The following is a 27,961-nucleotide window of genomic DNA, read 5'->3' on the forward strand; positions in this document are numbered from 1 at the left end:
TGTGAAGAAAATCTTTCTTAACGCTTGTGTAGAAAGTGCCCTTGACGAGTTTGTGTCCAAGTCCCCGTGTTCTTGTTGATTTAACAGATGGGATGCACTGTTTAACTGTGAGGACTTCACTAATGTCGCCTGCCGATTAGCTGCTCCCCTTGGTCCTGAATCCACCTCATTGTTCTTACTCAAGTGCTGCTTTGTCTTTTTGGTAATATGGACACCAAAACTGTCCACAGTGGTCTGGCTGAGACCCCACTGGTGAGATGAACCGCAGTGGTCCTGCTTGAAGTGTTCAAAGTAAGCGTGCAGCATTGTAGCTTTATGTGTCGGGGTATGTGCCCACATCGCTTCTAAGTGCCTCGCCCTTCTTTGCTGGCATCCACCTACCTACCTGCCTGTTCGGCTGGGGGGCAGAGGACCAGGAAGAGCTGCCTCTGGAACTCTTGGTCTTCAAAAGTATTTTTTCCCTCACCAGGGGCCTCATGTATAACGCCGTGCGTAGAACTCACACTATAACATGGCGTAAGCACAAAAGCGGGATTGTGCGTACGCACAGAAAAATCCAGATGCAGGAATCTGTGCGCACGCATACTTTCACGTTCTTCTACTACATAAATCCCGATTTGCGTGAAAAGTAACGCACGTGCACGCGCCTTCTGTCCCGCCCCAACTCCTCCCAGAATTACGCCTCTTTGAATATGCAAATCAATATAAATAGCCGTCTGTGAAAAGACAATGGGAAAAGCACGGGAGAAAATATAAGAATTTCAGCGAATACCAAGTGGAGGCAAAGGAAAAACGTAATATTTGTTGGTTTAAACAGTGGTATAATCAACAAAAGGAAGTTGATCGAGTGACAGAGTGTCGGAGAAACTCGAAGGCTCAACTTCACAAAGTCGCACAGTGCCCGAAATAAAAAAGAAATCACATATCAAAGTCGCCATGAAAAAGCGAGTCGTAGCCCACCGTCTGAGTGTCATATGAAAGCTTATTAGGGTACAGACAAACTTCATCTTAAAATCGTTTAATTTACTAGTTTCTCAAATCCCATTGTAACTAAAGTGGCATGTTAAATGCTTTGTTCTGTATTTGATCTTCTATGTGCTCTGTGTGTATGAATCACTACCTGCTTCTTAAACGGGCTTTCTCTTTCTCTGACAGGACACATAATCCATTACATTCTTGATATTACAGCTCTCTGAATAATTAAAATACTGAGATGTATACGTGATATCTTTTTCATGATGATAGGAATGAAAGCATGTTATTAAACATGGGAACACGGTGGCGCAGTGCTTGTTCATGTCTCACGCAAGAGGCTTGCTGCGCCATGCGCAACCTTCAATGAAATAATTTATCACAGCACTACTGTCTCTTTCAAACGTACTAACCTCCAATTCCTGTCCTTACTTTTCTTTCTCCAAAAACTCAATCGCCACACAATAAGCTATGTAATAGACGTGAAGCCATCTGTAATCTTAGAACTTCGATTCTTCAAAACTTTTAAGGAACACTGAAATATCTTAGTAGTACGTGTTTAATTATTATATCCGTCTATCTTTCCAGTGTCGCGTCAGCACCAGCAATAATACAGCGCAAGGCAGGAACAATTACTGAACTAGCTAGCGCTGCGGCACCGTGTCCTCACATGTTTAATTATTAACAATACAGATTATTTAAATGAAGTTGAAGTTTTATCTGTATAATATAATCAACATGTTTTGCTGCATTTCGTCTTCGAAATGAATACCGTCATCACATGTAAATACGCGCTTTATAAAGTGGCGCTTGTTGTGCAATATTATAACTGTAGTGCAAGTTTACAGTGAGGTGATTGTACTTATAAGTCCAAACATTTCTACAAGGAGCACTTGATGGACTGATTTAGTGCGTTTAGAGTTCTTGGGATGAAACTGTTTCTAAACCGCGAAGTCCGTACAGGGACTAAAGCGTTTGCTGTGGCTCAGGCAGCATCTGCTTCATGCTGTGTACCGATAATTCTCTTTCCAATCAGCTGTTGCTGTGATTTCCCACTCAGATACAGTGATATAAATACTCCGAGTGGTGCAGTGAGAGTAATATGGAAAAAGATGATCTGCTGTGGCAACCCTTAATGGGATCAGCTGAAAGAAGATGCAGTGAGAGTTACAACGCTAAAGCAGTTATAGTATTTGGAATACTATGGCTATTCCCTGGACCATTATATTGCTACAGGTTAATTACAATCAGATGCATTACACTAATAAACAATATGCAGTTAATTTCAGTGTATTTATAAAGCCGCGCCAGGAATGTGGATTTAAGAGAGAAAGGGTGATCACACAGGAACAGTAGCACTGCTTTGACACTGGGTGCCGCCAGTCTGCAAAACCGGGCGGATAAATTGCGTACGCCAAGGAATGAGTTACCGTGGAAATGTGCGTGGCTTTACGCCAAGTTTAGGTTTTATACATCGCGATTTGAGCGTGGAAAGGTTCGTACGCAACATTTCTGTGCGTACGCACCGTTTATACATGAGGCCCCAGGTGTGTTGTTCAGAATTGTTTTTGTTTGGATAAACTGACGTACTGTTGATTGGTTAGAAACTAAAAATCCATCGGAGATCTGAGCATCAGTAGATTGATGTGACTTTTCCAGAACAGATAACTGGATGACCCGTTGCCTTCAGGAAGTAAAAGCTGACCCAACTGACCCAAAAGACAAAGTCAGTGCAGCCCGAGCGGCAAATGAATGTCAAAGCTCTGGAGAGACACGTGAAGCTCCTGGCTTTAGAGCCCGGCCTGGTCCCGTTCAGCAGGTGGGCAGCATGTCATGCTGAGAGGTCACTGGTACTTCACTTAATGAAATATGAAAACCCGACGAGTTTATTAAAATTAAAGACAAAAAAAAAAAAACAACAAGTGACCTGAACCCGACGAGTTTATTAAAATTAAAGACAAAAAAAAAAAAACAACAAGTGACCTGATTAGTCCAGACATGTGGCAGCAGGAACTTGTGATGCTGCAGTGTCACTGCTGGGACATTTAAGGAGGAATTTGGGAAGGACTTCCTTGCTGTTGGGTGGCTGCAATCAGGAGTGAAGTTCCAGGTCAGGGCATTGAAGTGGAGAAGCTGGCAGCACGTGGTGAGGCTTTGGCTGTAGGTTAATCTCAGATAACAGAATGGCCTCCACGTGTTTGAGTATTGCATCTTAATTTTAATTTGGGAGTTATGGGTTCATTTCAGTATTTGGTTGCTCGATTACCGATGTGCAGTTTTTGGTTAGTTTTTTTTCTTTATACCCTGTGTAGAAAGTGACAGTGCAGTGACACAAATTACAGTCATCAGGAGCAGGAAACGCACAACAGTATGATATAAACACTCAGCACGTATCCGATAAAAGAAATCGCCACCAGAAATAACAAGTGCAACATTGGCGTGGGAGCTTGGCACCTGATGCCAACTAAATTGGTCAAGTGTAAACGTGAGCCCTGGGCTAAATAAGCAGCGTTGTTTAATTGCGCTGGCATTAACTCTCACAGATGGATGATGACGATGATGAAGATGAACCAGCTGATCAAGATGATGACCACCCAGGAATGGAGGTTGTCCTTCACGAAGATAAGAAGTACTATCCCACTGCAGAAGAGGTGTACGGGCCAGAAGTGGAGACCATCGTGCAGGAGGAGGATACTCAGCCACTCACAGGTAGGTGGGGCGTGAAGTTTGTGCAGCGGCGGATGTCTTAGAGACCTGGGGAGGGGTTGTCCACTGCGGCCCCCTGTCATTTTATTTTTCTGTTATTCACAGAACCCATCATCAAGCCTGTCAGGACAAAGAAGTTCACGCTGATGGAGCAGGAGCTGCCTGCCACGGTTTATGAAATGGAGTGAGTGTGAAAGCTGTCGGCTCAGCTGCGTTCGCTCTCTTCCTTGCCATACTTGAGTTGGCGGTTGGGTGTGAATTAGATGTGAGGCAGCTCATGGCCCTCGGTCTGTACTTGGAGAGCTGGCAGCACTTGACCTGAGGCACGGTGGGTTTCCTTACGTTGGTGTCTTTACTTTTCTAGGTTTCTGGCTGATCTGATGGACAGTCCTGAGCTAATCAGAAACATCACCCTCTGTGGACATCTGCACCATGGCAAAGTGAGTGTTAACAGTGTAGGACTTGGCACTGCACTGCCATTGTTGGGGAAAGAGAGCATCCTGTACCACGGTAGGGGATTTCAAAGAGACAAGGTGAGGGCTAAGTATCAGGCAGGGTGTGACATGCCCACCTTCACAAATGCCATCTTTATCAGTGAACGTTTAGAGAGAAGGGCAGGGCTGCATGTCACACCACAGTATGAAAAGTGTGTGGCCCTCGAGGTTTGCTGTACCACGGCTAGGTGGTCTCACTTGGCAGTGGTGCTTGAAAGTTAGTGAACCCTTCAGAATTTCCCATATTCCTGCATACAGTGAATATGACTTAACACTTCATCAGTTTCACTTCACACAAGTCCTAAAAGTAGATCTGGAGAACACAGCTAAACAAAGGAGACAGAAGTGTCACACTTGGTCATTTAGTTATTGAGGAGGAGAGTCACCCAGTATGACACATCTGTGAGTGGCAAACATTTGTGAGCCTTTGCTTTTAGTAACCGCAGGTGGAGTTTTAGCTCAGACCTCCATACTGAATGGCCTCAACTCCACGAAGTTGCTGGGTTTTCTCCAATGATCTGCACGCTTCAGGACCTTCCACAGCAGGTCAGGACTTTGGCTTGGCCATTCCCACAACCCTTATTTCATTCGTTCTCCTGAGCTCTAGTCCACGCACAGTTGGCCTGACATTTTCTTTTAGTACTTTTGGAATTTGTCTTCCTGTCTGCAGTGTCCAGCTGCCCTGGCCCAGATTGCAGCAACACAGGCCCAAAGCGTGATATCCTACTGCCACCACGTTTCACAGATGGGATGAGGGTCTCAGGCTGGAGCACAGTGTTGTTCTTTCTTTTGAACTTTTGAGCCAAGAAGTTCTATTTTGATGTCATCTGTCTTAAAACAGGACTCCAGTAATTTCAGGCTTGTCCACATGCCCTTCAGCACACTAGACGGGAAACAATGTTTTTTTTTTTGTTTGTTTTTTGGAAAGCAGTGGCTTCCTCCTTGCCACCCTGCCATGCACGCCACTCTTGTTCAGTGGACTCTTAAACGTTAACCAATGTGAGAGAGGTGTTTGGTTACTTTGACGTGACCTCGCAGACAATCGCACAGCCTGCCCTTGGAGTGTAATCTTAAACTTCCTCCATTTCTACTCAGCCTGCCTGGCAGTGCAGTGGCACAGTCCTCACTCTTTGGTGATGGTTTTCTCGCCTTTCCCAGCACTTTTCTGAGGTCCTCAGTGCATCCTTTGTCCATGGCAGGATACACTGGTACTGCACAAATGTGTTTGAAGATGAAGCCCCTTGACAGAGGCCTGTGCTTTTAATATAAACGGGGGGCCCATTCACACCTGATTGACAGCACGCGGCTCTGATGTCACCTTCAGATACGTTTGCCACTCACAGTTCTGTCTTACTGGGTGAGTAAATGACCAAGTGTGGTACTTTTAGCTGGGCTCTCCATATCTACTTTTAGGACTTGTGTGAACAATCTGATGAAGTTTTAGGACATTTATGTAGGACCACGAGTAATTCTGAAGGGCTCACTAACTTTCAAACACCCCGTACACTGTCTGCGCACATTGGTACGATGCCAATGAGAACAGACCATTCTGCCCAGCAGCCACGCCAGTCCTGCTCACCCTCATTCTACAAAGCACACAAGCTCTTTAGTTCAGAGGTGTCTTGGGATTTGTCTTCACTGGGGTCTCACCTTCTACTGATCCATGAGGACCCCTGGGCCACCTTCTAGCTGCTAGGTTTCCAAACGCAGTCCCAGGCCAGTAGTAACAAATTGTTCATTTTACTTTAACTTGTTGACGCTCCTCCGGGTTTTAGAAACGCACCACATGCCTAGAGTAACTGCTGTTAGGGTATGGGGGTCTAATAAGATCTGTTTTAGTGGGCCTCCTTTATTTATTACAACCATCCAGACTTCTCAGCTGAACTCCTTAGGGAGGAGATCTTGTTTTGGTATTTGTGAATGGCGGGCTTCAAGGAGCAGGAAGTGCTTTCTGATAAAAGTGTGCGTGTGTGGGAGACAGTGGGCCATGTCCTCTTTCGTGAGACCCCTACTCCTACACTTGGCTTGTGTCGCTCAACATGCTGAGCTCTTTGTTTTTTCCATTAGACTTGTTTTGTGGATTGCCTGATTGAGCAGACGCACCCTGAAATCAGGAAACGAGCCGATCAAGATGTGAGTATCTGCCCTGGAAGACAATGGGGATTCTTTAAAGGAGGTGATGGGGTCTTGCAGACCTCTTTTTTTTTTTTTTTTTTTTTTTTTTTTTTTTTTTTTTTTTTTTTTTTTTAAAAACCCTGATGCTTTCTGTCCCATTTATTTACCCCATAAAGTTCTTCTTCAGTTTTTTCTCTGCTGGTTTAGTTTGTTTTGTTTGTCAGAATTTGGAGCAACAGCAGAATGTCTAACTTGTGTCTTGTCTTAATTACAGCTGCGGTACACGGACATCCTTTTTACAGAGCAGGAGGTGAGTACTGATGGCTTACCTATCCTAGACGTCTGCTTGGCCCATGTGCTGCTATGTTTAAAAGCCAGTCGATGGCCAGCAGAGGTCAGCGTTCACGTCCAGGACATGTAATGCTGGAGTCCACATTAAGACCGTGGTATCTGTGAACGTAGGAAGGCTGCTGTGTTTCCTTCACTCTTTAACAAATGGCTTCCATCGACTCCCCTCTTCCTAGAGAGGCGTTGGAATCAAAAGTACCCCAGTGACTATGGTCTTGCCGGACTCCCGAGCCAAATCCTACCTCTTCAACATCATGGACACGCCAGGTATCCACGCTTGTCTGCTTTTGAACAGATGTTGAAAGGTGCATTATGGGAAGAGAGCTGAGCGTGAGCCCTTTGATCTTGTTGCTTTCAGGTCACGTGAACTTCTCCGATGAGGTGACAGCTGGAATTCGGATCTCTGATGGCGTTGTGCTGTTCATTGATGCAGCGGAGGGGGTGAGTATTACACGTCTGTGATGGCACAGGGTCCTGGTAGTGGTGTTGGTGGGCTATCTCTGTATGCCACTCTCCATCTGCTTTTTGTTGTACACTATAAGAGTCCAGCTGTAGAAATGGTAAACGTACAGAATCAGTGGCCTATACAGTAGTGCCTTTCACAATAGTCGGACGGCCATTTCACCATGGTGTCTATGGGGCTGCTGTTAGTTGTGATTGGAAGGAGCTGGTCCCAGCTGTCAGTGCCGCTGTGGTGATTCATCTATATTACTAAACGACAGTTTAATTTATGCACGGTGGACGCACCGAAGCACATGCGCACTGCGCCGCAGCGCCCCAGAGTCAGTAGGTGGCACCCAAACAACACAACCTGTAAACTAAATTTGCTCTAATCCACTGTTCCAGCAGAGGCAAAGGAGTCACGGCTCCAAATGAAAGGAGCTCAACGATTTGTAATACAAAACCGAGCCCGTAGTTCCCACGGTCAGTGTGTGTAAGTTGGAGTATGCTTCCTAACAGTAAACGACTTCTATCTAACGACACAGCCAAAGAATAACAAAGACGAGACTGCATGGATAAAAACAATACACGGAGGCTAGGAGTCACGGCTCCAGATGGAAGGAGCTCAACGATTAGTAATACAAACACGAGCCCGTATGGATAAAAACAATGAACGAAGGCGCCCACACAAAGAAACCGCTTTAGTACAAATATGTTTATTTAATTAAATGAAAACTTTACCATGGCTACGACCTGTGAACTAAACCTGAGGTAATGCGTGCACGCCAGGTTGTACAGCTGCCCGAACGCGACCGCCCACACCACTGCACCGGATCTGCCGCCATGGTCACTTCAGCACGCGAATCTGCTGCCATCAGCAAACGACTTCTCGCTGACGACACATCCATAGAAAAACAAAAAAGAGACTGCATGGATAAAAACAATAAACGAAGGCGCCTACAACACGCTTCTGAATCACCAGAACCAGATGAGTCACAGCTCCAAAAAGAAGCCGCTTTAGTACAAATATGTTTATTTAATTAAATGAACTTTCCCAGGACGCACTCACCCTCCATGATATTTCATCCCTCCTAGTATCGGAGGGAACAGAAACTGATTGCCATTCTTGGATTTGCGATTCTTTCGAGAATCGCGGGCTTGCTGGTTTACTATTAACACACACAATTTAGGATCTGGTGGTCCTTTGATACTGGCTAAGCAGCATTCTCTGACACAACAAAGTGATTTCAGTGAGAGAACATCTGAGCACTCTGGACGAGAGCAAGCTGTTCAGCCCAACAAAACTCGCCAGTCCTGTCCACTTATTTCTTACAAAAAACATCAAGTCGAGTTTTGAAAGTCCCTCAAGTCCTCCTGTCTACCACACGACTTGGTCGCTTATTCCAAGTGTCTGTCGTTCTTTGTGTAAAGAAGAACTTCCTAATGTTTGTGCGAAATTCACCCTTCACAAGTTTCCAGCTGTGTCCCCCCCCTGTGTTTTTGATGAACTCATTTTAAAGTCACCGTCTCGATCCACTGGACTAATTCCCTTCATCATTTTAAATACAGTCGACCCTTGATATACGACCGGCCTGACATGCAAACAACTTGATTTACGACCAACATCTTGCGTTACGACCTGAATGCGGTCACGTGTATCCACTTGCGCGATTGTAAACAAACAACCGAGAGCGTTAGTAAGCGTCAGGCTGAGCCCAGGTACATGTGTTTGTGGACGTAATTTTGGTCATTGCAGTGATTTACCTATATATATAATTCACTAAGACCATGCAAGCAAGACACATAATTGCTAAGGAAGGAAGAGAAGGTAAAGAAAGCGATACAATCAAAACGAAGAAGGAAATTGTGTGGAAATATGAGAGTGCTGTTCGTGTGACCGATCTCGCTAATATGTACAGCATGTCGAAATCCACCATCTCGACAATTTTACAAAGAAAAGATTTGCATAAGAAGGCTCCTTCTAAACAACGACCTTCCGTTTCATTCTCCTCCTCCTCCTTTCCTGCAGCCCAAAGATGTCAAATTAAATGTTGAGTACAGTATGAAATTGTTGTTTCTAGAATAGAATAGAATGCCTTTTATTGTCACTATACACATGTACAATGAGATTAAAAGCAGCTCCTTCAGTGCAGACATATGTGTAGAACACAACAAGTAAATAAACAAATGGTTTTCGAAAAGATGCAATGAAGTTGGGAAAAAAAAAGTTCTGCATAAGGCTTGTATGGTTGTTTCTTTAGCCTTAGCATAACGCCGGATCTGCAGCCCCGCTTCTGCTTCCTTTCCCTCCTCCGTCTGCGTCATCTCCCAGACCCGACAATGTTGTCTGGGATGTTGTGCGTGTGATGAAAAACACTCGAAACAGATGTCTGGCTCTGGACACCAATGTCTATAAGGTTCTGACGGGTGTAGCGGATGTTCGCTGAACCAATCGTACACAAACAAGCAAGAAAAAAAGTACAAAAACAACAAAAAAAGTGCACTGAAAAGGAGAGCCCTGAGCCGCTGTGACCATACGCGCCGCCCTGCTCAGAAGTAGGCTAGGCACTTTTTATAACTTTTTGGTTAGTACATTAGAAACATTATTGGTGTTTTTGGTAAATTATGCACATTATACAACCCTTTTTTATTATGAAAAGGTTAAGTAAGTGTTGCAGTGGGAGATTCAGGAACGCATTATGGGTATTTCCATTATTTCTTATGGGAAAAATAGTCGTGAGTTACAACCAGCCCTCGCGAACGAATTGAGTTCGTAAGTCAAGGGTCCACTGTACTTCACTCAGGTCTCCTCTTCATCTCCTTCAGGCTCAGCTCTTTTAATCTTTCCTCATCACTCATCCCCTGTAGTCCCCCATTATCAGCCTAGTTGCTCTTCTCTGGACCTTCTCTTGAGCTGCTATGTCTTTATGGAGACCCAAACTGCCCCCAGGACTCCAGATGAGGCCTCACCAGTGTGTTATAAGGACTTGAGCGTCACCTCCTGTGACTTGTACTCCACACATCAAGGTGCTATATAACCTGACATTCTATTAGTCTTCTTAATGTCTTCTGGACATCAGTATCAGTAAGTCGATAGCTTAGAGTCCACTACGACTCCTAAATCTTTCTCATAAGGTGGACTCTTGATTTTCAGACCCCCATTGTATTTTCAAACCTCACATTTTTCCTTCCTATTTGTCATTCTTTACATTTACTGACATTAAATTTCATCGTCCACAAATCTGCCCAGGCCTGTCTGCTGTCCAAGTCCTGCTGTGATGATATAATGGATTGTCAATTATCTGCCAATCCCCCTATCTTGGTATCCTCAGTAGACGTAACCAGCTTGTTCTTTATATTCCTATCTAAATCATTTATAGATATTAAAAATAGCAGCAGCCCCCACACTGCCCCCTGCTGGTCAGCACTCATAACATTGGCCAGTTCTGATGAGGTTCCTCACCCCATCACCCTCTGCTTCCTTGTCTGAGCCAATTCTGCACCCCTCTACACCCTGAACTGACCCTTCTTTTAGTTTGATGCCCACCCTCTCATGTGGGGGAGATGAAGTGCTGACTGTGCAGTTTATTCAAACACACACTTTGGTTTCCTATACAGGAATTCACGTGTTGCTCAGGGGGCGGTCAGATCAAGATTGTAACTGTACAGGCAAAAGATGAAAAGTGAGAAGGTGTCTGAGATGTGACGGAGTGTGCACCCCAAGGCCGACCCAGGCAGCAATTGAAACTTGGAGGCCAGCGGCAGGAAACTGTATGGCTGAAAGCTCGGCCTCCTCCACCAGTTTTTAGAATCAGTAGATCTTGAGATTACCGCCACATATGCTGTGGAGTGGAATGTGGGGTAGCAGCTCTGTGTCTGAGATGGAGGGTTTCAAAATGGCTGTAAGCTTAACTTGAGGATTTCAGAATTGGAGTTCCATTGTCACTGAAGAAACTATGAATGGTTTTGTAAAAGAGACGTGTGACCTGAAAGATGGAAGTCTGATGCCTGCTTATTGTGCGTTTCCTACAAGAGTCTTGCTGTCTTTAAAACGAGTGTTAGTGGAAGACAATGTCCTGGAGCTTACAGGCTGTGCTCCTAATTACTGTTTTACTGGGAGTGCAACGAAAAAAGAATTGCGGTTAGTGATCAACATAGTAAAGAGTCCAATGTGAAATTGATGTTAAGAGTTGGCAAGGATAGAAGGAATAATTGTTAAATAATAATTTGACATCTGTAAGAAAAAGCAGCAGTGACAGTGAGCACCAACCACACACTTTGTCAAACGGGGGTCACCTAAAGGACTGAACGTCACTGATGCCAACGTAGACCCTACGAGCCCAAAAGCAGACGGAGAAGCACTAGGGATTGAGCCTGGCAGCACATCACGGACCCCCACCTCGAAAAGCTTGTCACTTCTACTAAAAGATGATCTCCAGAAGTTGAGAGACAGGTGGGAGTTTCCATTAAGAGGCCACCATTAGCTTTGTGGTGATGGGACCCGTGCAGAATAAACTTTTACTGGAAAAGAATTGGGAGGAACCAAGTGGGCAGAAGAGCTTCTTCATTGCTGTGGATTAGAAGATGATTGATAAAGGGATAGTCCACCCACAAATGTGCTTTTTATATCTTACCTGTTGACGTTTGGTGTGATGGCCAAGAACATTTTTTAATCTCATCTTTAATAATAATAATTATTCATTTTATTAATATAACGCTTTCCCATGCTCATGTTTTCATGCAGAACAGAGAGAAAAGTTTGATACAACAGCAAACGATATCAAAACATCCACGAAACAGTGTGACGTTCCTCGTGTCACATAATCCATGAGCAAAGTCATCCAGTCCATGCTTACAATTTCCCGGACACATGAATTTTTACTAAGATATTGTTAAATAAATCTAGAATGGAGGCGAGCTCAAGTGTGAACGAGCGTTTGAATTGCAGAGCCTCCCATAGCCACTGCCGGAGCACCTCGGGATTAGCTAGCAGCAGGCCTGTGCTTGTTGAAGCGTCTCGATGTGCACGAGTCCGAGGCGAGTTCCCTTCCTCGTAACGTTGTTCACTCACGTTCCTTTAGCTCTTAAGCTTTAGTCGTTCACGCCTCTCCATGAACTTCACACTGTTGCTGTCACGTGCAGGGCAGTGCCCGGCTCTTCCTGGGACTGACTTGTGGCCGATGAACGAGGAGTTTGAGTGCTCACTTGTGTCCAGGTGCATTCTGGTTTTGTTTACGAGAGCGTTGTCCGGAAGTAACTGATTTAAAATTTTTTTTAGTAAATTAAATGTGTTTGGGACATTGTGAGCAGACGACCAGATGTCTTGACATTTGGATTTTGCACCAGTTATGTCAGATTTTTTTTTTTTTTTTTTTAATGGGCATTTTTATATTGGTCACTTATATCGGAAACTCTTGTTATCTCGATTCTGCATGAAAAAATGAGAATTTCCTTCTTGGCCGTCACTACAGAGGTGGTGGATTTCTGTTAGCAGATTCCAGTGCTGACCGTCTCCACGTTGTCACCGAGTCCTATCATAGCAGCAGACAGACAGCTCTCCAGATCGGTTGGGGTAACGGCTTGAGTGACAGGGACGCCCTCCATTCCTTCCATAAGACTTTGAGAGTTAGGGTAAATAGGACCCCCCCCCATCTCAGGGGGGGGGGGAATCATATAAACCGAGTTGCATTGAGAAGGACAAACGCAGACCCAGGCAGTGTGCTGTGATGGAGGGCGGCGGCACCGTGTGGAGCTGGCTGGTGTTCAGTGATTTACGGGGTGTTTTTGATGGCCGTTAACAGCAAAGTAGGACGTTTGGCTTTTGAAGGAAACCGGTCGTTGTTGCTTTTCTTTTAGTAAATGTGTCCTCTGCTCAGTACATTACAGCGTGTTGTGTCATCTCTGTCGCAGCTGCTTGTGTGCTTTTATCCGTCTGAATGGACGAAGGGCCGAGTTAAAGATCTTCGACAGCCTGCCCCCTACAGTCGGGCAAAAGGACACCGACAGCAAAGGAATGGCCAGTAGGAGGAGCTCAGCTGCTGTGTTGTGATTGGCAGGTGGGCTCTACAGGGGTCTGCCTTATTAGCATATCGCAGCTCCTATTGGTCACACGTGTTCAGCCCTTTGATGGCCCTGTGCCCGTATTGTAACAGGTTTTTCTCAATTTACACTTTTTATTTAAAGAGATTATGTGTACTGTGTGTCGAAACTGCTATATGCACATATTTAAGGATATTATATACCTCTGTCCTCTACAGGTAAACATAGAAAGGAATTTGGTCCACTTCTGGTCATCTGCTGTTTTACTTTTTTTTTTTTTAAATCCTAGCAGCACTTAATTTTCGATAATCTTTTTATAATTGAGTACGTTATTAATATCCTGTTTTGTCCCTGGCTTGTCATTCACACCCTGACAGGTAGAAAGAGGTTAGTGCAGAGTGTTTTTTATCTCTCTATTCATTATTGTTCTCTCCTGCTCTTCCTCGTATACCTCAGCTCCTCACTCTTCATTCTCTCAGTGGTCAGTCACAGAGTTCCATGTTGTCCAGTCTAGCAGTACTTTGGTGTCATTTCTTGTTTCCCTTTACTCTCACGTATTCCCAGAAGCTGACATCCGTTTTCTTGCGGCTGTAAAGGAGCTGCTCCCTCGTCTTTCCCAATCCCCCCGTTACTCTTCTATCGCGTTACTCGGCCCCTGAGGAGATCGGTTTTGTTCTCTTTTACGTAATTTTTAATGCACAGTAGTTCTCTAGTGTGTGAAATATGCTGCATCTCGGCCGTCTGGACCTGTAGATGTTTAGAGCCCAGTTATCTTTATAAAGTCTTGGTTATTTCTACTGGAAAATTTTCATTTTGAAATTGAATGTTTGTGTTGATTTGCGCTACTAAAGCACTAAAAATTCCACAAGAATGTTGCAGTTTGAAGGCCCACCTCATTTCCTCGCCACTCAAAATTACAGTTCAAGAATGCAGAGTATTTATTTTTTTATTTCGCCTTACACAATTTCTTGTATTAGGAGTTTGTCAGTTTTCGCATACCCCTTGGGGTCAGAGCGCAGGGTCAGCCATTGGCGCAGTAGAAGGTTAAGGGCCTTGCTCAAGGGCCCAGCAGAGTAGGATCTCTTTTGGCAGTGACGGGGATTCGAACCGGCAACCTTCTGGATACCAGCACAGATCCTTAGCCTCAGAGCCACCACTCCACCCTTTGCGTGAAGCCGCATTGGACGATTGTTGTAGTGGACCTCTGCTGCAGCATCGTCAGAGCTTCGTTTCAGTGTCTGGAAATGTACCTGTTCTTTGTGAACGTTGTGTGAAGTATTTGCCAGATGGCCGGGACCACATTGAGTGTTTTCTCTAATCGTCACTAATTTGGGAAGCGGTCCTGTATGACTGCAGGATCCTTTTAGATGCACAAACAGGTGATGTGTTTGGACATTCTACTGACTGAAAATTAGGGGGGAAAAAAGTAAACCCAAGCGCTGACGTCCTCCAAAAAGTGGACAAGGGCAGCAGTCTGCAGGCCCTACTGCACTTATGAACCAAAAAGTCTAGCGGTGTGAGAGAAGTGAGGAGTTCAAAAGTTGTCTGTATTTCTGTGTGACACTTTGGTCACTCACTCCATGCTCCTTTCACCCGGCAGGTCATGTTGAACACCGAGCGCTTGATCAAGCATGCGGTTCAAGAGAAACTGGCGGTCACTATCTGCATCAATAAGATCGACCGACTTATCCTAGAGCTAAAGTTGCCCCCAACAGATGCTTACTACAAGCTGCGGCACATTGTGGATGAAGTCAACGGCCTGCTGAGGTGAGTGAGCGTGCGAGTGTGTGAGTGAGCGTGCCACCAACAGAGCTTCTCCTGTGTGGCACTGGGCTGGCTCCCCTGACGCCCTCCTCTTTCCTTTGGCAGCATGTACACCACTGATGAGAACCTGATTGTGTCTCCACTGCTGGGGAATGTGTGCTTCGCCAGCTCTCAGTACAGAATCTGCTTCACTCTCGGCTCCTTTGCCAAGATTTACTCGGACACTTATGGTGAGATGTTTGTGTGAAAAACGAAGCTCATTGTGACTGACGGGATCCTTTCCTTACATCTGCTCCTTGTATGCTTTTTCAGGTGACATCAACTACATGGAGTTTTCAAAGAGACTCTGGGGAGACATCTACTTCAATCCTAAAACGTAAGCGGGACAGGCCCACCCTGGAACACACACGCGCGCACACACACACACACCCCACACGTGTTGCCGTCTTAAGCGTCTCACTTTCTTTTTGTTCCTGTGGTGAATACTTGGTACATGTTCTCGGCCTTAAACTTGACCCAACACAGTCCTTGTGCCAGCCACCTCGTGTCAAATCTCATTGATGCCCACTTCTGGGATTGTTGCTTGGTGGCAGGCCCCACTTTCCTTCGAGTTGACGTATTGTGTATCCTACAGGAGGAAATTCACCAAGAAAGCACCCAGCAGCAACTCTCAGCGTAGCTTTGTGGAGTTTGTCCTGGAGCCGCTCTACAAGATCCTGTCACAGGTGGGATCCTTGGGGTTGTCAGGTGCTTGTAAAGGGGAGGCTGTGTGTTTTCTTATCCTGTGGTGTCTCTGCCCTTCAGGTGGTGGGCGATGTGGACACCTCTCTACCTCGAGTTCTTGATGAGCTCGGCATTCACCTGACCAAAGAAGAGCTGAAGCTGAATATCCGGCCCCTCCTGCGTCTGGTCTGTAGCAAGTTCTTTGGTGATTTTTCAGGTGAGCAGGAGGCAGACTTTAAACCAAAGATGAAATGATATTCATCACCAGTGTTTTAATAGCCATTTTCTGGGTTTGTTAGGTTAGCCAGTTGGCCTCCTGGGGTCAGATCCATTCTTCTAATATAATCTGGCCCTCCCTTCTGCTTCATCATCTTTGGGGTCTACCTCTGGGCTTCACTCCATAATCCTATCACTTTACCTCCTTGGCACAGCACCTGTCACCTTAACCCCAAAGTCTCCACACCACCCTTATCTTTCTCTCGCTCCGTGGCACTCCACACATCCTCCACGTCATTCTCATGTCTGTTCTTTCCAGCTTTGCTTCATGTTCCTTCATCCCCCTCAACTCTCTGCCATACTTCACAGTTTTCATAAGCCTTTCTCTTCAGTGCTAGAGATACTCCTTTAGAGGTTACAGTGGTGCCCCTGTCACCCTGGCTGTCATTGCTGCACCAAACGTCACTACTTTTTTCCAAACAGCTTTGTACTTTCTACATTTCCATTCTGCTCACCTCGTACGCTTTCTCCACACAAAGACCCCATTTGCCTCCTGCTGGCTGCCCTTCACACCACTTCATATTTTATGCATCCACTTCTGTCAACTCCGGCTCCCAGCACCTCTACTGTACATGTCACATGGTTGTGTGCCCTCATCTTCCTCACTTCCACCCATCTCCTTGGTCCTTACTGCATTTCTCTGTAGGCCATTGGCTTCCAGTTTGCCATCCTTTTCAGTATCGTCGTCTTCAACTCCACTTTTCGCCTTCAAGTATTCAGCAGACAGGAGCTCACATAGCAGTCCTTCACACACCTCTGGTCACCACCTCCATTAGAAGTCACCGTGGACCAAGAATAGAGCCACAGAGGACATGGCATTAGAAACTGCAGTAGAAGTGCATGAATGATCATGTGCTTTATCACACGGCCCTTGAATAGTCCCGTCTGTGGGAGAGAGGGGCTCTCGAGGGTGGCGCTTCCATCTCTTCATCTGTGTGTATGCTGTGCCATTTGTAATTAGCTAGGGACAGCATGGAGAAGGGAGTCACTGAGGGCAATTGGTGGTTTTGATTCCAGTTGCTTTCTAACCTGCGAGGACATCACAGCCACTTTGCTCTTTTACAGTTTCTGGTTGATACAAGGCCTCTCAATATCACTGTTCATCACGAAAGAAATCCTTCAGTTATCGTCTGGTGTATTTTCTTATTATTACACTTATGGTTTAACTCTCATTCAACAAATCGGCAAAGTAAAAAACCTTCATGCTCAGTATGGTGGGCACCGTGACTGCCTGACTGCATTGTTGTTTGTGGGGGTCCTGATGCGGGCTAATCATCGGAGGTGGTCTTTATCTTGTATGTGTGTTTATTCCCCTCTCCTGTCTGCTTTTCATTGCTTTATTTCTGTGTTCCCTTTTGTTTTTCACAGGCTTTGTGGACATGTGTGTGCAGCACATCCCTTCTCCCAAAGATGGCGCCAGAAACAAGATTGAGCACACATATACAGGAGGCCTGGATTCAGACCTGGGAGAGGCCATGTCCGAGTGTGACCCTGATGTGAGGCTTTCTCTGACCTACCAGTGTGCACGTGCTGTGTTGGGTGCAGGACTGTGTGTAGTGTGTGTGTGTGTGTGTGTGTAGCACTGGGGTGGGGGGGCCTCCACACACACTGAGTGTTTTCATCGTTTATCCAGACATACCTGCTTACCCACCTGTTGCTCCTTGTGCTGGAGTTGTGGTTTGCAGATCCGTTATGCCTGTAAAATAGAAGAGTGCGGAGGCCTGGCGCGTCTCTTAAGTTCTCCACATGTACTGTAGTGGAGGGATTTAGATGGGGAAGTCCTGTCGTGGAGTCAGCAGGTTTTTGTTAAGTTTCCAAGGTTCACCCTCACTGAATAGGAGTTGGCCACATTTTTGGACTTTCTATTTTGGCCCATCTCTGTGTGAGGATGGATGTCTGTGGACATGATAGCTCAGAAAGCCAATCACTGTATCCGGCTGCAGCTTGGCACAGCCTGCCCGTGCTGTTGATTCTGAGCAGATCTCCCCAGTACTGCTTGTGCTGCTTAAATATAAATAGAGTACTTGAGTTCTCATCACTTTTTAATGTGTCACCCGAAACACAAGTCAAAAAGTAAAACACGTACACACACACCTACAGGTTCTGTATATAATAATAATAATAATAATAATTCATTACATTTATATAGCGCTTTTCTCAGTACTCAAAGCACTATCCACACATGGAGGAACCAGGAAGCGAACCCACAATCGTCCACAGTCTCCTTACTGCAAAGCAGCAGCACTACCACTGCACCACCTGTGAGGGCAAGATGGTCTCTCTGGTTCACCAGCGGTTCAGTGGTCAGAGGTGTAAGTTTTATAAATGTAAACCACCCATTCAACGCACTCTTACAGGATACTTCATCAAGTTTAGCCTCCAAGTATTCACACATATTAATAACCCTAATATGACAGCAGCAAAGGAGAGATATATATATAAAGGAGAGCTGTTCCTCCTAAATTGCAGTGCCCTCACTGTACAGGAAATCCCCAGCAGTGAAGCCGCGGTGTTCCCTTGACAGGCTCAGTTTGGAGTTCAGTCCTGCAGCTGGTGCTGACATTGGATTGGCTTTAGTTTGATGAACATTTGGACCAAAGTGAGCAGACCTGGTGAACGTATGAAGCAAGTGATTGATGATGGCTGCTTTTTGAAGCTCTGGGGAGACGTCAGGGGCTCATGTAGCGTGTGATGGTGCGCTTTGCTGCTGTCATATTAGGATTATTAATATGCGCGAATACTTGGAGGCTAAACTTGATGAAGTATCCTGTAAGAGTGCGTTGAATGGGTGGTTTACATTTATAAAACTTACACCTCTGACCACTGACCCGCTGGTGAACCAGAGAGACCATCTTCGTAGAGGTGCCCCTTGGAGTCCATTTTTAAGGCAAGGTGACACTCCAGGGGTGCTATACAGTGGCCCATAACGGTAATGTGAAAAGACAATTTCCCCTCGGGGATGAATAAAGAGTACCAAATCCTAGGGCCTGGCTTTGTTGGGAATTATACTGGTACAGCCGGCCACTAGGGGTCTCTGTGAGTCCAGATTAGGACTCTGCTTACATTGAGAGCCATAAGGGATGTTGCTGATTGATGTTGAATTTTTTTGTTTGTTTAATCAAATTACTGAAATCTTAGTCATGGACAAGGGGTCATTTGTCACTGTCTACTGAGACCCCTTACTTACTTACATCTGTCTCTGGACAGGGGCCACTAATGTGCCACACTACGAAGATGTACAGTACAGAAGACGGTGTGCAGTTCCATGCTTTTGGGAGGGTCCTGAGTGGGACCATTCATGCTGGGCAGCCAGTCAAGGTGCTTGGTGAGAACTACACTCTTGAGGATGAGGAGGACTCTCAAATCTGCACTGTAGGACGTCTGTGGATCTCCATGGCCAGGTATGATTCACCAGTGGAAGTGAGCAGTTCAGTTGAATACAAAGTGGAACTCAAGGTGGGCCACTTGTACAGCTGGCTTGATTGGGGGCCATACAGATGTTTAGGGCTGATGTGTCGGTTTTCTTGGACAATAGATACCAGATTGAAGTGAACAGAGTGCCCGCTGGTAACTGGGTCTTAATCGAAGGTTGTGACCAGCCAATTGTGAAAACGGCGACAATCACTGAGCCACGAGGCAATGAGGAGGTGAGGTGCCGAGCTACGTGTGCGCCACTTGGGACTTTCATCAGTCAGGTTTGCCCAGCTTAGTGGCACCATGACATTTGTACAGTGCGGCCATGGGCAAGCTGGGGCTGAAACAGTAGGGCATGACAGGTGGCATGAGCCAGTTGTGCAGTCTGACATATTGTTTAGTAGAATCAAAGTGGCACTAAGCAGAAGTTCAGCTCCCATGCTTCTTTTTCAGGCTCAGATCTTCAGACCTCTTAAGTTCAACACGGCTTCTGTGATTAAAATTGCAGTCGAGCCCGTCAACCCTTCAGAGCTGCCCAAAATGCTGGACGGCCTGCGGAAGGTCAACAAGAGCTACCCATCCCTCACCACCAAGGTCAGTGGCGGCCGTGTGTCTTATGTATGAAGCTCTGCCCGAGTCTTTCAGTCTGTGTTGTATAACCGTGTCCCATGCATGACCTTGGTCCCCATTCCAGGTCGAGGAGTCCGGCGAGCATGTCATCTTGGGGACAGGAGAGCTGTACCTCGACTGCGTAATGCATGACCTCCGCAAGATGTACTCGGAGATTGACATCAAGGTGAGTGTCTTGTCGGAGGCGGCGCTGCACGTCTAAGCGGGGGCGGCGTTGACCTGATGTCATGTTTATGTAGGTTGCAGATCCAGTGGTGACCTTCTGTGAGACGGTTGTTGAAACCTCCTCCCTGAAGTGCTTTGCAGAAACGCCCAACAAGAAGTGAGTGCTTTTATGCCATGCCGTGCCGTCTGACCATTGGCACCACAGTGCGTCTGACCACTCTGTTGTCCCTTCATTTAGAAACAAGATCACCATGATTGCTGAGCCTTTGGAGAAGGGCTTGGCTGAGGACATTGAGAACGAGGTGGTGCAGATCTCGTGGAACAGGTGAACGTTTGCTTCTTGCTGTGGAGCTCTGTGTTTGTGTCTCTGTCTGTCTGGTCCTTCTTTTCCAAATTGGCCTGTCTGTTATTGTCCAGGAAGAAGCTGGGAGAGTTCTTCCAGACCAAATACGACTGGGATTTGCTGGCTGCCCGTTCCATTTGGGCATTCGGACCAGACGCCACTGGGCCTAACATCTTGGTGGACGACACTCTGCCTTCTGAGGTGGGCTAGGGCAGACCGTGCCCATTGGTAATTGGAATGTGCCACCGCTGCTGCCTTACCACTCCCTGTTTGTCTCTTACAGGTGGACAAGGCTCTGCTGGGGTCCGTGAAGGAGAGCATCGTTCAGGGGTTCCAGTGGGGTACCAGGGAGGGTCCCCTTTGCGATGAGCGTGAGTAGTGCGGTCCTGCCCTTGACGCGAGCAGTGCATAGAGAGTTAATGGAGGGTGCTGGGCACTGAGCTCTAACTGATTGGTCTGCACATCATCTCTGTCATCTTTCCCCGCAGCCATCCGCAATGTGAAATTCAAGATCCTGGATGCGGTGATTGCTCAGGAGCCCCTGCACAGGGGGGGCGGCCAGATCATCCCTACAGCGAGGAGAGTTGTCTACTCAGCGTTCCTCATGGTGAGGGTGGTGTGGTGTTGGGGGGGGGGTTTGTGTCCGGTGCTCTTTGTTTAGATGAGGCCTGTGACGTGTGCTGACTGTGGGCCCTGCTCGCCTTTCTCTACAGGCCACCCCCAGGCTGATGGAGCCTTACTACTTTGTAGAAGTGCAGGCACCAGCGGACTGTGTGTCCGCTGTGTATACCGTGCTGGCCCGCCGAAGGTACAGTGGCAGACTTGGCTGAATCTTCACAGAGAACCTTGCTGGGTGGGTAAGAGTAAGAGTTGTAGCCCTGGCACAAGTAACTGAGAGCTTTGTGTGTTTGCAGAGGCCATGTCACACAAGACGCCCCCATCCCCGGCTCCCCACTCTACACCATCAAGGCCTTTATCCCGGCCATTGACTCGTTTGGGTTCGAGACTGACCTGCGCACGCATACTCAGGGCCAGGCCTTCTCACTCTCGGTCTTCCACCACTGGCAGGTAAGGATTGCAGAAGTTCAAATTCATGTCTCTCTCTGTCTCTCCCTCTCCGCTGAAGTTGTTCATTGCTGGGATGTCATGCGTGTAACATGGGTGGCTGGGTCACATCTGATGCTGGCGAGTCAGTTGCAGAGCTAGAGAGTTGCCAAGCTAGTTGAGCAGATGGGGGAGCCCCTTAGTCAGCTCCCTCAGGGGAAACTTCTAATGGTCAGCCTGCAAACCACACTTGGGCAGCGGAGTGTGCTTTCTGCTCCCGAGGAACACTGCCCTCTTGTGGCTCACCCGCTGCATCTCCAGCAATTGCCTTTTTTTTTTTTTTTGGATCTAGAAGGTGGCAGCTGGCATTTCTGTCTTCTTATTTAATTCATCACTGACCTTGCCATTGACCCTCAGGACTGTGTGTTCATTCTTTTTGGACCATTTACCTTTTGACTCTCGTGTTCTTTTTCTAGATTGTTCCTGGTGACCCCCTAGATAAAAGCATTGTAATTCGTCCCCTTGAGCCTCAGCCAGCACCCCATTTGGCCAGAGAGTTTATGATCAAGACGCGGCGCCGCAAGGTTGGTATTCTTGTCCGTTTGTTGTTTTCTCATTGGCGGTGGTGGCAGGTGGTCACTGCTGTAGGCCGGTGGGATTCTGGGAGGATTTTGGTACAGGACAGCAGTAGGACTTGCTATGCTTGGGTTAAACACAAGGGTGCCCAGCACAGACGCTCATGCTCGGTTTTCTTTTGCCTCAGGGTCTCAGTGAGGATGTGAGCATCAGCAAGTTCTTCGATGATCCTATGTTGCTGGAGCTGGCCAAGCAGGATGTGGTGTTGAATTATCCCATGTGATGTGCCCTGAACTGCGGCCTGGAATTGGGACATTTATGGCATGTGAAGGATAATCTTCACAACGTAACACCAGGGGGCAGTGTCTGGACACCCTGAAGGTCAGGTGAGGCCTGTGAACTCGTGCCGGTTGGGCACACCTGTTTCCTCAGGACTGACGACAAGACTTTGGTGTTTTGTTTTTTTTAAGAAGACGAGACTATTTTTATATGGGGGGGGGGGAGTGGAAGCAGAGGCTTGTGGCCTTGTCACTTAGTCATTAAATGAATCCGTGTTGTGAAAACTCCTGTCTCCATTCGTGTGACTCACTGACATTCCCAGGCTGCCCGTCGTTCCTCCAGCTGTGTGCAGCTGTTCTCAGGGCTGGAAGGAGCTTCTTCCTTTGCCTTCTCCCCTGAGTGTCCGCTTGTGTTCCTACACTGTGCACTTTGAACCCTTGTCGACTCATCAGGCAGTGATGGCACATTCACGCCATCGCGCTCGCTGCTCTCCCCGCCTCACAGGATGTTTGGGATCTTTTGGAGTCCCAACGGAACGAGCCGGGCTTGGAAAATGCTGACCTCTGTGTGCCTGAGAGTGGGGGGCCGTGTGACGAGCCGCAGGCAGTGCGGCCCTCTGATGAGCCATCTCTCGTCTCATTCAGGCTGTGCTACTGAAAGGCACTATACAGCAGTGTCACTGAAATGACTTTGGGCTTGCTAAGGACTCCCCGTGTGAGTATCTGGTTTGGTTGACCCTTCTTGAGGCCCAGGAGCTGGGGATGACCACGCAGACCTGTCCACAGAGTCCTAGCGCTTCATTAGGGGTTGCCAGGGCTTCTTCAGACACGGGCGAGTGTTACGAAGCACTTGGTACCAAACAGGGCAGTGGCAATGCTTTGGTACAACATAAGGGGGCACCTTTGGTACCTACGGTGACATCGTTGGCCCCCTTCTGCAGTCGAGAAAGGGCAGACGCCACTGAGCACTGCAGCACCAAAAGCAGAAGTGGGATGTGTGTCAGGGTGTGGGGACTGCCAGGGAGCAGCAGGGACACTGAGTGGCCTCGTTGTTAGGGCCGCCTGGTGGCTCTCACTCTCCTCTCAGCTTCATGTCATATTAGGGTGGGCGAGACTTGGGATCAAAGCTGCTCTGTCCCTGGAGTGACAGGTGGTGCCCTGCTGCACTTTAGGGATTTTGATGAACTTCGTTCTCCAGAGCTAATCGATGAGGGGTGACGAATTGGATAACATCCAGGGGTGAATGATGGGACAGAGGAGACACACTTAGCCCAGTCACAAGTGCCATGTGCACAGTGGACACCTCTGAGACCTACAGATGCCACAAGGCCTTGGACCTGTCCTGCCTTGTGTCTTTGGCACAGGCTGCAGTTGGCAGTCTAATGGTAGGCCTCATAACATCTGACTGCCATTTCAGTGCCACAGTGTGCCCATGTCTTGGCCGACTACCTCTTTATGGCCCCAGGACAGTGTGCCACATCTCGGCCTGAACGGGACCGTAACTTCAGTGGTCTGCATGGCCCCCAGGACCCGGTCCAATATGAGACCATTGTGGCAGGAGTTACGTGATGCTGTTGAATCCACTAATGAATTTGTTCTGCCTGGGAATAAAGGGGCGCTACAGAGACTCGCATGGGTGGACCTAATAAAGTGGGCATCCAGTGTCCATAACCCCCTTACATAATTGTGCATATTGTGATTGGAATTGAGCCGATGGCATTGTGCCATAGAAGAGCTGAGGGGGCCGACCGTCACGGTCACAGGATAGCAAAGCCTGACTTCTCACAAGTAAATTAACGAAAGTAATTATTAGGATCGGGTCTGAGTGTGTCACTGACCGGTCACCATGGGTTAGGTGGACCCGAGTGTGTCACTGACCGGTCACCATGGGTTAGGTGGGCCTGACTAATATCACTGGGGGGGCTCAGGCCATGTGGTTTTATCGGGGCTTTCCAGAAGAGCCACATGAGTGGGGGCTGGGGGTCGTAAACGACCTTCATAAGGCTGAGCGAGTAGGAGACCCTCGAGTTGGTGGAGTTGCTGCAGCTGGAATAGGACAGAATTAGGAGGCTGAAGGGGAATGAGAATGAAAGTCTGACTATATCCTAATTTAATAAAATGGGTGTCTAGCAGGTCAATGTGACCCTATAAGAAGAGCTGTGGATGGCACAGGTTGGATTATATAGCGTCCTGTCCGTTTGTGAGGCCGTGTCCAGAGAAGAGTGGCTGGACATATTTGAGGAGTGTGAGGGATGAGGAAGGAGCTAGGATGGTGGCCCGACACAAGTGTTAAAATAAGACGGGGGAGGGGGGGCACATGTGGAGAGTGGTACTGAACAATGTAACGTTTGTTGTGAGAGCAGGCCCTTTGGCCCACCAAGACTGCTGGTCCTGTTCACCAGATTCCCTAAAATGGCATCAAGTCCACTTTTGAAGTCCCCAAAAGTCCTGGGGTCTCATTTACTAAGCTAAATGGATTTGAGTGTGAAAATATGCAAACGTTTAAGAAAAGTCCGATTTGTAAAACCTTAGCGCACACATCTCAGCTAGAAATCACGACCACCAACGCCGCCCACAAACATCCATATATGGAATATGCTAATCAGCCTCATACATATGCAGATATGCAGTCCTGATGCTGCAGAACGTCATTGGCTGATAGAGTGGCCTCCCAGCTATTAGGCGGTGAAGGGGTGAGACATATAGACAGTCAGGGACAGGGGACAATTAGGTGGCCAGAATGACCAGGACATCGGGGTACATGAAGGAGGCCCAGTGATCCATAGAGAATCAGGTGCTCAGTTTGATGTCTCATCTGAAGGACGACGCCATTTTTACTGCATTGGGCCTTTTGGATGAGCTCCCCCTGTTGGCCCCAGTAACTGACACTTCGCCAAGATGTCTCCATCCCAGTACGAGTGGGGCCTGCATGTGCTTAGCTGGAGGTGGATGACTTGATCTGAAGCTCAGGTGCTCTGGTTGCCGCATGGTAATCAGTGGCTTTACATGGGTGACATTTAATGACATTCGTGTGTTTTCTTATCACGTTCTTCACCACGCTTTGTGTTTTGGCTCCTTATCCTGGTGGAGGGTCCATGACTTGTGACTAAGATGGAGCGCCCTGATGCTGGGTAGGACCTTTAGCTCCACAATGTCTTGTTAGTCTTGAGGTTTCATTGTTCCCTGCACAGACTCAAAGCCCCACATGCCAGGTGCCTCCAAACATAAGCGAGCCTCCTGCACATGTCACAGCAGCTCCGGTGTTCTTGTCATTGAGAGCTTCATTTTGTCATCTGTGGACATAGAGCAGATGTGACTTGCTAGGAGGCTCCAGCTTGGTCTCCCTTGGTCAATATGCTTTTGAGCAAATTCCACTTTGGCTTTATGTTTGTCTTTCTACAGTGAGGTCCTGCTGCGTCTTCTTCCATTGATTCCACTGTCACTCAAAAAGTGACGCATGGTGCGATGAGACGCTGATGGACCCTGATCTTGGGGTTCAACTCATGTGTCTTTGGAAGTTGTCCTTAGCTTTTTGTCCACCATTCTCACTGTCCTTCTGCCCATTCTGGGGGTGATTTTCCTCTTTAGAGGTTGGCTGCAGTCCCATAGACCTTCAGCTTCCTCATAACATTTGCAAGTGTTGTCACAGGAACATCAGGCTGGTGCGAGAGGGTGGTCTTGTAGTCTTGGCCTTTCACATGCTTGTCTGTCATTTGCCTTCTGGTCTCCTCAGACAAGTCTCTAGTTTGCCTCCTCTGGTCCATGTTCAGCCTTTTGGAAACCACGGTGACACCAAATAGCAGAGTGACGACTGTCCTTCAGTTAAATCGGCCAAGTGACACAACTGGAGATGTGTGTGTGATACAAATTCAAGAAAACCACAAGTTTGAAGAATCACCAGTGTCCAGTTCTTCTGGATCTTTCCTAGGGGTCCCAACGAAGGTGTCCAGGCCATTTTAGAAGATCTTTGTAGAAGAAGCAGCACTCGATCTCTTGTCACACTTGCTTGGCTTTACTCGATGACATAGCAAAGGCAGGCAGGGACAATTACTCTGCAAGTCGTTAGGCGGTAAGCAGCACTTTATCAGGGAGCTCTAAGGGGACCAATACATGTGTCCTCGTCTGTACACACACACACACACACACACACACACACAGTGGATATAGAAAAGAATCCCCCCCCCCTTTGAAATATTCCCATTGTTTTTGCTTTACACACAAACCAGCTTTACTTACTCAATGCCATCTCTAACATCCAAATGAAAGACATCACAGCTACAGTATAGAAGATTTAAAAAAATCAAAACCAAGACCTACTGCGATGACTAAAGGATCACCCCCCCCCCCCCCATGTCATTTTGTTGACCCCCTTTTCCGTTAATGTCTGGTGGGATTCTATCTCTATCAGCTTTGCACACCTAGATTGTGTAATATTTGCCCCAACCCCCCCCCCCCCCCCCCATCTTCTTTACACTTTAACTGTTCAAGTTCAGTCACATTGGATGGTGAGCGTTGGTGGTCTGCTGTCTTCAGATCTTTCCACAGATTGTCAGTGGGCTTTAGCTCTGGGCTCTGATTGGCCACACCAGGACACTCACTTTTTTTCTCCTTCAGCCCCTGTGTAGTCCATTTTGCTGTGTGCTTCGGGTCGTCGTCGTCGTGTTGACAGGTGAACATTCTGCCTATCTTCACCTTTCTGGCAGAGGGTAGCAGGTTTTCCTCAAGAATTTGCCCCATCCATCTTTCCTTCTCCCCTAACGAGAGCCCCAGGCCCCCCACAACCGGATGCTGCCCCCTCCTTGCTTTACTGTAGGTATGGTGTGTTGTGGATGGTGAGCTGCATTGGTATACCGTTTGGTATTGAGGCCAGATAGTTTGATTTTGGTCTCATCTGACCATAAGACCTTTTTCCACTTGGCATCAGAATCTTCAAGGTGCATTCTGGGAAAGCTCAAACGAGCCTTAATGTGGCCTTTCTTGAGAAGTTGTGACCCTCCTGAACAAGCCACTGATGTGGAGCACTTGTCAAATTGTTGTCACATGCACACCATTAATGACCACTCTTTGTCATCAAATCCTGTAACTCCTTCAAAGTGGCCATTGGTCTCGTGGTGGCCTCTCTTAGCAGTTTCCTCCTTCCATCCAGTTTGGAAGGTCCTAGTAGTACCAAACACTTCTTTATGATGGACTTTACTGGGCTCCTTGGGGTTGATAAAGCCTTTGAGATGTTTGGTCTCCATCTCCTGCCTTATGTCTGTCCACAACTCTGTTCCTGAGATCTTTTGAAAGTGAGTTGCCACCCATAGTCAGTTGTGTGCTGTCAGTGGCACTGCCAAGCAAGGGAATGAATGAGCCAGGAACAGCTTCACTAATCACACTCATTTCAACTGATCACAGGTGGGAGGAAGCCAGTAACCGCATGGTGGGCACTGACACCTGATTGAGTTTGGGGGGGGGGGGGGGTCCTTTATTCATCTCAGTAGGTTATGTTTTTGATTTTTTTTAATTTCTTCTAAACTGTAGCTGTGATTTCTTTCACTTGGATGTTAGAGATGGCATGGAGTAAGTAAAGCTGGAAAAAATATTAGTGTGTTTTCATTTAAGGCTGTAAAGCAAAAAAAAAATGGGAATAT

At 47.1% G+C, this 27,961-nt stretch overlaps 1 protein-coding gene across 2 annotated transcripts in view; it reads left to right on the forward strand.

Moving 5' to 3' along the window:
- The window catches only part of eftud2 (elongation factor Tu GTP binding domain containing 2), a 28,369-nt gene extending 5,755 nt beyond the window's left edge, over nucleotides 1-22,614 (forward strand). For both annotated transcript variants that reach the window (XM_051936268.1, XM_051936269.1), the window contains exons 3-28: nucleotides 3,516-3,681; nucleotides 3,784-3,862; nucleotides 4,043-4,118; nucleotides 6,240-6,305; nucleotides 6,562-6,597; nucleotides 6,812-6,902; nucleotides 6,994-7,076; nucleotides 14,716-14,882; nucleotides 14,985-15,109; nucleotides 15,192-15,255; nucleotides 15,514-15,604; nucleotides 15,684-15,819; nucleotides 17,247-17,374; nucleotides 19,086-19,279; nucleotides 19,414-19,525; nucleotides 19,746-19,886; nucleotides 19,987-20,088; nucleotides 20,162-20,244; nucleotides 20,326-20,412; nucleotides 20,505-20,631; nucleotides 20,714-20,801; nucleotides 20,919-21,037; nucleotides 21,144-21,238; nucleotides 21,345-21,498; nucleotides 21,951-22,058; nucleotides 22,238-22,614. In XM_051936268.1, the coding sequence (XP_051792228.1) occupies nucleotides 3,516-3,681; nucleotides 3,784-3,862; nucleotides 4,043-4,118; nucleotides 6,240-6,305; nucleotides 6,562-6,597; nucleotides 6,812-6,902; nucleotides 6,994-7,076; nucleotides 14,716-14,882; nucleotides 14,985-15,109; nucleotides 15,192-15,255; nucleotides 15,514-15,604; nucleotides 15,684-15,819; nucleotides 17,247-17,374; nucleotides 19,086-19,279; nucleotides 19,414-19,525; nucleotides 19,746-19,886; nucleotides 19,987-20,088; nucleotides 20,162-20,244; nucleotides 20,326-20,412; nucleotides 20,505-20,631; nucleotides 20,714-20,801; nucleotides 20,919-21,037; nucleotides 21,144-21,238; nucleotides 21,345-21,498; nucleotides 21,951-22,058; nucleotides 22,238-22,333 (2,814 nt within the window). In that variant the 3' untranslated portion in view covers nucleotides 22,334-22,614. The remainder of the gene's footprint in view (nucleotides 1-3,515; nucleotides 3,682-3,783; nucleotides 3,863-4,042; nucleotides 4,119-6,239; nucleotides 6,306-6,561; nucleotides 6,598-6,811; nucleotides 6,903-6,993; nucleotides 7,077-14,715; nucleotides 14,883-14,984; nucleotides 15,110-15,191; nucleotides 15,256-15,513; nucleotides 15,605-15,683; nucleotides 15,820-17,246; nucleotides 17,375-19,085; nucleotides 19,280-19,413; nucleotides 19,526-19,745; nucleotides 19,887-19,986; nucleotides 20,089-20,161; nucleotides 20,245-20,325; nucleotides 20,413-20,504; nucleotides 20,632-20,713; nucleotides 20,802-20,918; nucleotides 21,038-21,143; nucleotides 21,239-21,344; nucleotides 21,499-21,950; nucleotides 22,059-22,237) is intronic.
- Nucleotides 22,615-27,961: the final 5,347 nt, after the last annotated feature.

Source organism: Erpetoichthys calabaricus, chromosome 14, assembly GCF_900747795.2.
Source record: "Erpetoichthys calabaricus chromosome 14, fErpCal1.3, whole genome shotgun sequence".
In the NCBI taxonomy this organism is placed as follows: domain Eukaryota; kingdom Metazoa; phylum Chordata; class Cladistia; order Polypteriformes; family Polypteridae; genus Erpetoichthys; species Erpetoichthys calabaricus.